General features: G+C 48.5%; 1 protein-coding gene across 1 annotated transcript; it reads right to left on the reverse strand.

Moving 5' to 3' along the window:
• Positions 1-304: 304 nt before the first annotated feature.
• On the reverse strand, positions 305-9,186 carry LOC132459393 (splicing regulator ARVCF-like). Its single transcript, XM_060053887.1, has 2 exons — positions 8,653-9,186; positions 305-507 (listed from the first exon to the last, which is right to left on the reverse strand). The coding sequence occupies exons 1-2, from the start codon at positions 9,122-9,124 to the stop codon at positions 320-322; spliced, it is 660 nt and encodes a 219-aa protein (XP_059909870.1). The 5' UTR covers positions 9,125-9,186; the 3' UTR covers positions 305-319.
• Positions 9,187-11,500: the final 2,314 nt, after the last annotated feature.

The following is an 11,500-nucleotide window of genomic DNA, read 5'->3' on the forward strand; positions in this document are numbered from 1 at the left end:
TTGATTCCCAGCTTAAGTTTCTGGGTTTGAACCGCAATGTCAACAGTGGGTTACTTAATGGGATTAATGTGGCCAAGAAATCACTGTAAATAGCTAGAGATGAAAGCGATGCAATAGTGAACAGTGATAGCTCAAAGACGCAGTGTGTAGGATTTAGCGCCATCTAGCGGTGACGTCTCATTCATTTCATCCCTCTCCTCTTTTAATGCGCAAAACAGTTTATCGAGACCCTTATTAAAATCATTACTGGTCAGCATGGACTAGATACATCCGGGTCATTTGAAGCGACGGGCTAGTGTCCTAGTTGGAACAGGGTGGGCTACCTTAGGCACCCGGAGGTGTTCTTGAAGACGGTGGTCCACTCGGCGTCCCGGGGCTTAGAGTCCTCGTTGGGCTCGTGCTCCCAGCCCGAGTGGGGGATGATGACCTCGTTGGTCATGGTCTGGAGGCCGTGGTTGATGATCACCATCTTCAGGGGCTCATAGGAGGACAGGTTCCACAGAGTTCCTGGGTGGTCAGGGGAGAGAGAGAGAGAGAGCGAGAGAGAGGGAGAGAGAGAGAGAGAGGTTGAAATCAAAGCGTCATGAATCGTTTTGTGAGCGATAGCTAGGTTTGACTCCAAGCCGACAGCTTCTGGGTTTGAACCCCGATCCCCCAAACCTGACCTGTGAGAAAGATAATCAACCCCTAACAGCTCCTTTTACGGAAAACCTATGTCTGAATTCCGGCTTTGGATAAAAACATCGGGTAAATGACTAAATGTAAATGTATTATACTGACTCTTCAATCTCACCACCCCTAAGAGAAGAAAAGGGCTAATTATCAACCTTTCTTTTATCTGTTGCGTAACTTCGCTGACGGAGGCTGCATTGTAGAGTGGATTTAACTGCTAATGACAAATCCACTTCTTGTTCAGCGCTGTGAAAAGATGTATATATTAGGTCACAGAATATAAAGGCTTTCATGCCGTTTCTCTGTGCATATAAAGGATATACAAAGTATTATTATGAGGTACTAATCATTTGATGTGAGTCAAATGTTGACGTGAATGCATAAAATGAGATGAGAGAGTGATACAGAGAGAGAGAGAGAGAGAGTGAGAGTGAGAGTGAGAGTGAGAGTGAGAGAGAGAGAGAGAGAGAGAGAGAAAGAGAGGGAGAGAGATGCAGTTAGAGAGAACAATGCAAGGCCAAAGAAGCAAGAGCAGAGAGGCGAGAGAGAAAATAAAGAGATTCAGATAGAGAGAACAATCCAGAGATACAGAAGAGAGAGAGAGAGAGAGAGAGAGAGAGAGAGAGAGAGAGAGAGAGAGAGAGAGAGAGAGAGAGAGAGAGAGAGAGAGAGAGAGGGACGGGTGTGCAATAAAGTGAGAGAGTATAGATAGAGAAAAAGAGAAAGGCACAGAGAGAGGTATATAACAGAGATAGAAAATAGAGAGAAAGATACAAATACACAGAGAGAATGAGAGAGAATTACTAATCAGTGTGGGAGGGAGAGCTCCTGTGGGAGAGCGGGATAAAGGATGAGCACAGACCCGAAGAGCGACGTCGGGGTGTAGGATAACAGGAGATCAATCGCAGGAGGGAGGAGAGCAATGACAGACTAATGGCAGAGAGGACACAGGCACTGGTTAGAGGAGGAGAGCCTGAAGAGAGAGACATGGCTGGCGAAAGGAGGAGGAGGAGGAGGAGAGGGAACGGAGGAAGAGGGAGGATGACAGCAGTCGGGAAACCGCAACGCATAATCACAGTGTATCTGTGATCAGACTTACGCACGCACGCACGCACGCACGCACGCACGCACGCACGCACGCACGCACGCACGCACGCACGCACGCACGCACGCACGCACACACACACACACACACACACACACACACACACACACACACACACACACACACACACACACACACACACACACACACACACACACACACACACACACACACACACACACACACACACAGACCCAGGTACAAACATACACACACACTCACATACACGTACACATACTTAATCCGCAGACAGGTTGCTTTCTGAGAGCTCAAATCCTTTCAAACAGACAGTATTTACGACGTTTTCAATTTATTCTCTCTTCTCTTCTCTCTTTTTTTCAACGAACTTTCATAAGTTCACATTCTGGAGGATGTCTCCTTATTAGTAAAGTAAAGTTCCGCAAGACAAGATTATGCAATCAAACGAAAAAGTTAGGGCAGACTAATGGAAAAACTGTCTGATACACTCCTCATTCATCTAACATGCATGAGGCATAAACACAAACACACATACACACCACATAAACAGTAGTGCGTACATCCATAGCAATACACATCATTTATACAGTGTAAACATGAAACAACATGCAGACTGGCACACACACTCCCAGACATAAACACATAAAGACCGATAGCTAAACAGCAGCGACTGGGCGAAGGAGAAACTGTCATAAATATCCAGCTCAGTTTTCCTAAAGTGCCTTTTCCAGACAGCTCAGTGTTTCCTCTGCTAGAATTATGCACACAAAAAAACTTGGCTCCTGTCCCTGAGCTAAAAATAGATCTACTCCCCTCTTGGCGTTGAATGGTGTTGTCTGGAGACTCTAGTAGTACCTTCCATCCTCGAGGAATTAGAAAGAAAGGGAAACTGGGAGGAGGGGACAGTTTGCTGATGAGGCAGCGATTCATTTGGTCCAAATTTCATGGCCTAGATAGGTGTCCGGTTCAGCTAGTAAAACGTCTCGACTCTCGTATCGTGCGGGAGTGGATGTCGGCGACAACCACCCTCTGCTCAATAAAAATAACCACAGGGCTTCACTTCCTGTGGCTTCTGAAGCTGCCTGCTCTCTTCTGGCGGAGAGCAGGCGAGAGGCCATTACTCATGTAGTCTATGTGCTAATGTGGCGTAGGGTTAACTGCCTCCTCGCCCCTGTGTGTGTGTGTGCGTGTTTGTGTGTGCGCGCACGAGTGTGTGTTTGTGTTGTTGTGCAATGTGCATGTGTGCTCCTGTGTGTGCTTGAGTGTGTTTGATTGCTAGCTCTCACACTTGAACATATGCGCATGGACAGTGAGCGATGGGACTGAAGGAGCTCAGAAATAGAACGAGAGAGAGAGAGAGAGAGAGAGAGAGAGGAGAGGGGCAGACGGTATAATAGGGAGAGAGGAATACAAAAATAATGAAAACAGCTACAGATGCAGCATGATTCGGACAAGGAGGCATCGTGGCTAGAGGCTGATGGCAGAATGGACGATGGCAGCGGGCTGAGGCCAACGCTAGCGATACTGAACTGTTGATAACAACCCCCCCCCCCCCGCAACCACGCTGCTATTAGCATCAGTCCATTAAGCCTGACAAGCTGCCGTCACCACACACTCAACAAGCTAGCTGCTACCACGTGGCTAGGGGGAAGAGAAGCTCGGCTGGGACTAGGGCGTTACATTAGCTTGATAACTAGCGGCCTAGGATGGCTCAAGCAGAAGGACAATTAGGAGCTCACTAGCAATGGGGATCGATGTCCTGTTTAGGCCGGCTTGAGGCAGAGCTAAAAAGCTATCCAGCCTCTAGGGTTTGAGGAATAGCATAATGAGGAGTTTCTGTTGGCCTAGGCGCTCTTCTATAGGCCCTACTGCTCACCCTCGAACCACTGAAGCACAGCGATACTAATTAACAATGTGTGTTTTATTACTTGTTTAACAGTCAACAGAGGGGTCAAAAGGCTATGTTGGAACAAAACCTTGTAGTTTACAGCAGGATAAATATGCTATAATTTATGTTTGTAAACATCGTTAAAAATAAAGATTAGATACGTAATAATTAACATGCAAAACAACATCCATAAGGTATATATTATATGGGGAAAGTCTATAGTAATTACATGACAGAAAGCCATACACTGCCTTGTGGTTTGTTCCGTGGGCTATACGGGGCGCAGAGAGGACCAGCCCAGGTCCACAGAATCAGTCAGAAGGCCCCAGGGGGTGTCAGATTACCAGGAAGAAAGATAGGGAGTGGGGGGGGGGGGGTTGCGCCTTGAAGGGGTAGGTGAGTGGGAGGGGGCCTGTCACTGTGGGAGAGCGATCCATCTCATGTGACAGCTCTAGTGTCTTCAGACAGAGTTACCAAAACACAGAATGGGCAAAGCACCCGTGAGGAAGTCTCCATCACGCACACAGCGATCCCGCCGGAGGATTCCTCGGACTATTGGATTCAGCGCGGCCACATTCCCAAAAGTCCTCTATAAACCGCTTTTGAAAAGGTTAAGGTCCAGCATAAATGTATATTTTTCAGCATGGTCACGCAGGGAAAAAGGAAGGTTGCAAAGCCACCGAGCCCTCTATTCCGGGCTCACACTGTCGCGGGCCACAGACTAAAAGTTTGTAAAACAAAATCACTAAGCTCTTACTTTGGTGGGCGTCATCCATCATGGGGATGGAGAAGGGCGCAGTACTTTATCCTTATACAAATTTAAGAAGCAGCGTGCATGAATCACATTCAGGAGGGATTTGGAGGGGGGTGATGGTGGACTCGGGGACCAGGGAGAGTCTCCACTCCCCAGCCGCCCGTCTCTCTGCATGCAAGCAGAACTGATTTCAATATAAAGGTCTATATATACAGTATATATATGTATTCAAGTTGAACTTGTTCCGACTATAAGTTGCACTCTTTCCTTTTCGAACCAGGCTGAAGAAGGAACAGAAAACAACTTCATTTTTGGACTAAAGACTTTTCTACGGGCGCTCCTATTAGACTGGGCGGCGATACTCTGCGTTCGGACCCCTTCTGGAAAACATTCACATATTCATATCAGGGTTCCTCTTCCTCCTCCTATTGCATGTTCATCACACCGTGCTTATGAGCTCTGGCGGCCCATGAGAGGTACAGGGTTTCCCGGGGTCGGATGAAAGGGGGGGGGGTTGTTGGTAGGGATGGTGGAGCATTTAAGGGGAGGTCGGGGTGGGGGGGGTCGGGCTGCATGCAGGGCTTTGCGTAATTGAATTTACCGGTGCACTGCTGCCAGACACATTGCCATAGTCTTAACAGGGCTATTCACTTAGCTCTGCCCATTACTGCTGCCCGCCTCCTCCTCCTTCAGCTCCATCCCTCCCTCCAACCCCCCACCCCCACCCCCTCCCCCACCTCCGAGCCACTCCCCCCCCCCCCCCCCCCCCCCCCTCCATCCATCAAAACCCCCGGCCGGAACGAGGGAAGCAGGGAAGGGCAAATTAGTGCAGGAGAGCACAAGAGAGAGAAAGAAAGAGGGATTCAGGGGACAAGGAGTGAGGTATGGAGGGAGAGAACCGGTCAGGGGGGGAAGAAACAGAGAGAGAGAGAGAGAGGAGAGAGAGAGAGAGAGAGAGAGAGAGAGAGAGAGAGAGAGAGAGAGAGAGAGAGAGAGAGAGAGAGAGAGAGAGAGAGACAGAAAAGAGAGAGGAGGTCATTGGTCTAACACAGCGGAGGAGAATGGCTAACTGAGTAAGCTCTTTCCGGAACACTGTACTAAACAACAACAAAACCACACGGTAGTAAACCACAACGGCACACTAGCAAACATCCACTACACAAGGTAGAAAACAACAGCACATTGTAGTAAACATCCTCGACACACTTTGAACATTAAATGCACGCAATAGTAAATTACAACTACACGCACTGGTAAACAAATACACACTTAAGTAAACAAGAACCACACGCTGTAGTAAACAAGAACCACACACTGTACTAAAGAAGAACCACACACTGTGAACAGCCCCCAAGACATGGCTGTTTAGAGAACAGACTTCATGATGCTCTTGTCTTTGTGTGTTTGTGTGTGTGTTTGTGTGTCAGTGTGTAAATCAGCAGCCAGAACCAACAGGAGGTCTTGTTAGTGCAGCGGAAGAGGAAGCTGTTAATGAAATAAGGTGTTTATGTGTGAAGGTTGGGTACAGTGTGCTTGTGCATGTGGATATGGTAGAAAGTCAGCGGACACACACACACACGCCACGCACGGACGCACGCATGCAGACAGGCAGGCAGGCATAAACACACACACACACACACACACACACACACACACACACACACACACACACACACACACACACACACACACACACACACACACACACACACACACACACACACACACACACACACACACACACACACGCTGATGGCTACTCTGCACTCAGTTGCAGAGCTGACCAGTTTTGTATTTCAGAAGCTTGGTTGTGAGGCACTTGAATCTGTGCATGCTTGTTCTCAGCCTCACTTGTCAGTCGCTTTGGATAAAAGCAGCTGCTGAATGACTAGATGTCCTTTAGAGAGTTGTAGAGCCAGATGTAGAGTAACTGAGGAGCAAAGTCAATTTACTACGTGCACATGGACAGACCAGACCAAGAGACCGTGTCCAAGGCTCCAATGTGATGAGTGTGGGGGGGGCATGACGGGGGGGGGGGGGGGGGGGGGGTGACACCCAGCCACGGTTAAGGTCCCAGGACAACACAACCTCTCTTCTAATACCTGACTTTTGGATAACGCTCTTAATATAATTTGCTATAGAGGATTAAAATGCACAGGTAGCAGGAAGACACACACAGACACACACAGGCACACACATGCACACACACCCTAGTGCCAGGCTGTGCTCGTGAAACAGGAAGTGCTGGAGGGTCCAATGGGCTGGAGCGTCACCAGGAAGGGAAAATATAATTATTATGAAGAGAACATCTACTCTCGAAATAGCAACTAGTTCTGACTGCCTGCATGTTTATCAGGGTTCTGTGGGCCTGCTTGGGTGTCTTGAAAGGCGCCTCTAAATTAAATGTATTATTATTATTATTATTATACCTGTCTGCCTTTCTGTCTGCACGGGCCAACGTCAGCCCTGTCTGTCAGCCTCAATATTAAGTAATTACTAAGCGCTGGATTTTTAGAGGATGGTGACAAACTCAAAAACCATGTGGACAAGAAAAAAACTGGCTCTATATTTAAACCCCCTACGCAATTATATTTAAAGAGCCAGTGAACCCAAAACTGTTTTTTTTGTTTTAAACGTATATGTCTTACATGATCGCCAGCGTAGTAATCTACGCCATTTTTAACACTGTGACTGAAATAATTCTCCAATGTAGTACACAATGCTCCCCAAGTACACACATTGTGTTGAATCTCATAGGAAATCCAGCTGAAACAGTAGGTTCACTGGCCCTTTAAAGGTAGAAGACGGAAAGAAAGTGTGCAGGGGGTGAGAGCTGAGCTACTGACTTAGAGAGAGAGAGAGAGAAAGAGAGAGAGAGAGAGAGAGAGAGAGAGAGAGAGAGAGAGAGAGAGGAGAGAGAGAGAGAGAGAGAGAGAGAGAGAGAGAGAAATAAGGAGAGAGAACAATTAGGTGTGAGAGAGAGAGGGGAGGGGAGAGAGAGAAAAAGAAAGAAGGGGAGAGAGAACAATTACGTGTTAGAGAGTGAGAGAGCGAGAGAGAGAGAGAGAGAGAGAGAGAGAGAGAGAGAGAGAGGAGAGAGAGAGAGAGAGAGAGAGAGAGATATAAATAGATACTTAACAAAATTAAGGAAGGAATAAGTGGTGGGAAAAGCACAGCCATGAGAATAAGGAAAGCGCAATAATGAAAAAGAAAGAGTGATGTTGGAAAGTGAGAGTAAGAAGGAGGGGAGGAGAAGAGGAGGAGAAGAAGAGGAGGAGAAGAGGTGGTGCGGAGGGGCTGGTTCTGGTGCAGGGTTATTTTTAGCTGCGTTCGGAAGCAACGCGGTTCTGTAAAGGCAATCATCTGTGCTATAGTAGAGCCATTGCTCATATACACACGCAAGCGCACACACACACACACACACACACACACACACACACACACACACACACACACACACACACACACACACACACACACACACACACACACACACACACACACACACACACACACACACACACACATGTATGCGCACAACACATCATAATACAATAGGCCAGTGATAAATTAACTTTTATCACTGGAAACACAAAACTTTGTTGGAATGTGCATGTTTTACATTGAACAACTCTATTTCTTGTAGCTCTCCCTAGGGGGCCAGACTACATGCTTATGGAGTTTACCTCGCAAAGCCATAAAGTGCAAGCCATAAAAGTTTTATTCCCTGTAAAAAAGCTTCAGTTTAATATGGCTGCGTTCAAAACAAAGCTCCTTTTCTTCCGAGGAGTGTGTGAAAACTTCAGAAAACCCTTCAGAACACACAATGATGAATGGCCAAAAACAACACTTTAACTACTCCCCAGAGTAGTTCTTACAAACGTCTCTTTGTGCTTTTCGTCCCGAACCGGCCTTACTGCGTCGAAAACGAAAAAACATATCTCTCTAAACCTATGAATAAATCATACACGATATAGAAAAAGAATCAGATCTGATTTTAGGGGTGCCATAACCTAATACATCGCGGGGGTTAGCACTGGAACACGTTCCCCCCCCCCCCCCCCCCCCCACACACACACACATACACACAGACGCACACAAATACATGCACACAACATAACACAATAGGAGATAAAAAAACAGGCATAAAAACACAACACAATGTCCAAACAAGTGCAACAAAAGCACATCCAAAACCAGGAGACCCAGAAAGCCCTCTCCGTATCGCTCGCTCGGTTCGCTGCGCGGACCCACCTGTGATGAGCTCCCGCACCTCCATGTCGTTGGTCTTCCGCAGCAGCCGCACGAGCGCGGGGATGCCGTCGCAGTTCTTGATGGCCACCTTGTTGTCGTGGTCCTTGCCGTAGGAGATGTTGCGCAGCGCGCCGCACGCCTTGCGGTGCACCTCCGACTTGGGGTGGTCCAGCAGCGCCACCAGCACGGGGATGCCCTTCAGCTGCCGCACGTCCTTCTTGATCTTGTCGTTCTCGTAGCACAGGTGCTGCAGGTAGGCGGCGGCGTTGGACTTGACCGGGTCGATGGGGTGGCCCAGCATGGCGATGACCTCGGGCAGGTCGGGGTCGCGCCAGCGCGGGTCCTTGCGCATGCTGTCCAGGGAAGGCGAGCGGCGGCCCGCCATGCGGTCCAGGCTGGCCATGCTGCCCCGCTCCGGCTGGGCCAGCGGCGCCGAGTACATGCCGTGGAGGTACGGGTGGCGCTCGTCCATCAGCTCCCCCTCCACCACCACCGCCTCCTCCGGGTATCCTCTGGGGGGAGAGAGGGGGAGAGAGAGGGTGAGCCGGCGGTGCCGTACACAGTCGACGGGCCTCCCTCAGAGAGACATTCGTCTGAGGGACATGAAGACGACGGCCGGGGTAGGGCGGGGACATTACGAGCGGACATCGAGTTCAGAGCGAGTGACTAATGAGGGCCTTGCAGGGAGGCAGGAGGGGTGAAGGTGAGGTGAGAAGAGAAGGAGGGGAGACGGCACTCGATGGGAAGGAGAAGCTCTCTGACATTCTCAGCAAAGTCGTGAGCTGCTTCTTTATTTGGTCTTATATATACAGCGAGTAGAAGAAAAGGTGTGAAAAAAAAAAAGATGAAAAGCTCCTCTTTGCACATGGAAGGAAAGTGGATGAGAGGGCAGAAGAGGAAGAGGCCGAAGATAGAGACGTCAGTTGACCGGGGAAGAGCCAGACAGAAGACAGAAGGCTTTGTTTAACACCCAGTTAGAGTCACGCAGAGGTAGAGATAACCGCTGGGATGTCAAACCCATTGGCCACCTCCTCCCGCCACACACACACTCACACACGCACACACACAGACACACACACACACATATAAAGACACACACGCACACTCACACACACACACACACGCACAGGCACACACACACACACACACACGCGCACACGCACAGGCACACACACACTTTTCTCCCGGTGCCCTTGCTACTCCCGAAGGACGCATTACCAAGCGTAAGCATGTTAATGCTAAAGCACTAATCGCCTCTCACTTTGACCATGCAGTAAGTGTTGTGTTAGCTTTGTCACGTCTTGGTGTTATTGCTTGTCGATTTGTCTCGAGTGCTGGTGAATCTCTAATGAATGTCCATGAAGGACAACATGATGTCCACAAATAATGCATGCGACTCAGGTTCTCTACAGCACACGAGTAAATAATCAAGCAGCTCGATTCTCTTTGACATGTTTCTTTCTTTGATTACAGAATAAAAAACATTCAAATGCCTTCACCTATTCCAAATAGCATAATAAACATTAGAGGGAGAGTTCCCACTGATGAAACCATGTAAGAGCTAGGCGATGTATTTGAAATGTGTTTTTAACTCTCTGAGCCGTCCTATAAGTGTAATGGAGCGCCTGAAAGCGCGTGTGTGTCTGCCACCCAACCAGTGTGATACTTGTTTCTGCTGCTTCTGTAACTCTTTGCTCACTGTCTTTGATGTTGGTTGGTGGAAGCAGCAAAATGGTGGCCAGCATCTGGCAGTTGGCATCGGGCTTCCGGAATGCGAGTTTTAATTTTAATGAGGTTCTATGTAAATGTGACATGTTTTTCAGTGAGTTGTTTTCTGCTGCATGTAAGAAAACAACCCCCCCCCCCCACACACACACACACACACACACCCACAGACACATGCACACGCACACGCACACGCACACGCACACACACACACACACACACACACACACACACACACACACACACACACACATCACACGACTCTCCTAATCACAAGCTATCTTCCACAACCTATCTTCGGTTTGGCGCCTGGACAAAAATCCATCGTAAAGAAATCGAGAGAGAGAAGGGGGGGGAAAAGCACCTGCAACACAAGAGATGTCACATGATCCCCCTTTACCCAATCCCCTTATCTGTCAAGAGACAGAGAGATTCATTGAGAGAGAATAAGGCTGGACCCCTGTACGGCACAGAAGATGAAATGTTAACCATCCTCAAAGCCTGTGAGCAGCAAAGACCACGGCTGGGGAGTTTCCTACGTGATCGCCTCGCCGTTGACTCTGGGAGTCTCAACTCCTTTTAAACAAGGGAGAATTTAAACGGGTGCTTGACACAGCTTGTCACCGTACCAGTTCACCACTGTTGTACTACTTGATACTCTTCGGGAACTATCGAGCGGTGGTTCACCCGGGATCAGGATAGTCACTGGGAGCTTCTAATCTCTGCCAAAAGGTACTGGGTTTGATCCCCCCCTGTTTCTGAAAGTCTACCTTTAGACCTGCTTGAGCAAGAGGCCTGCTCCTAAATGGCATGTCTCTAAAGAAATGCAGGAGAGCGGCGTTGGTTTAAAGCTTCTGCTAAAGGACTGAATAGCAGTAAATAATACAGTACTAAAAAAAACTAATGTCAGCTAGCGGCATGTTTTGTTTCCAAACCTAAACAAAGGCTGAGAATGAAAGAGACATGGACAGATCACAGCACCACCACCACGACTTCCCGGGTGTAGCTACCACCTTCTAATCTGTTACCCGAAGCGGGTCAGTAGGCTGTGGAACCCTCCACACTTGTCTGGGGTCATATACTGAGGCTGATATTTATGGAAGGGAGGAGAACATCTGTCACG

This window comes from Gadus macrocephalus, chromosome 6 (assembly GCF_031168955.1).
Source record: "Gadus macrocephalus chromosome 6, ASM3116895v1".
Taxonomy (NCBI): Eukaryota; Metazoa; Chordata; class Actinopteri; order Gadiformes; family Gadidae; genus Gadus; species Gadus macrocephalus.

Excerpts from the sequence above, each read along its gene's own strand:
- LOC132459393 (XM_060053887.1), bottom strand. The coding sequence starts at position 9,124 with ATGGACGAGCGCCACCCGTACCTCCACGGCATGTACTCGGCGCCGCTG. Across the intron at positions 508-8,652 it reads GGTGCGGGAGCTCATCACAG|GAACTCTGTGGAACCTGTCC; the intron begins GTGGGTCCGCGC and ends CTGACCACCCAG.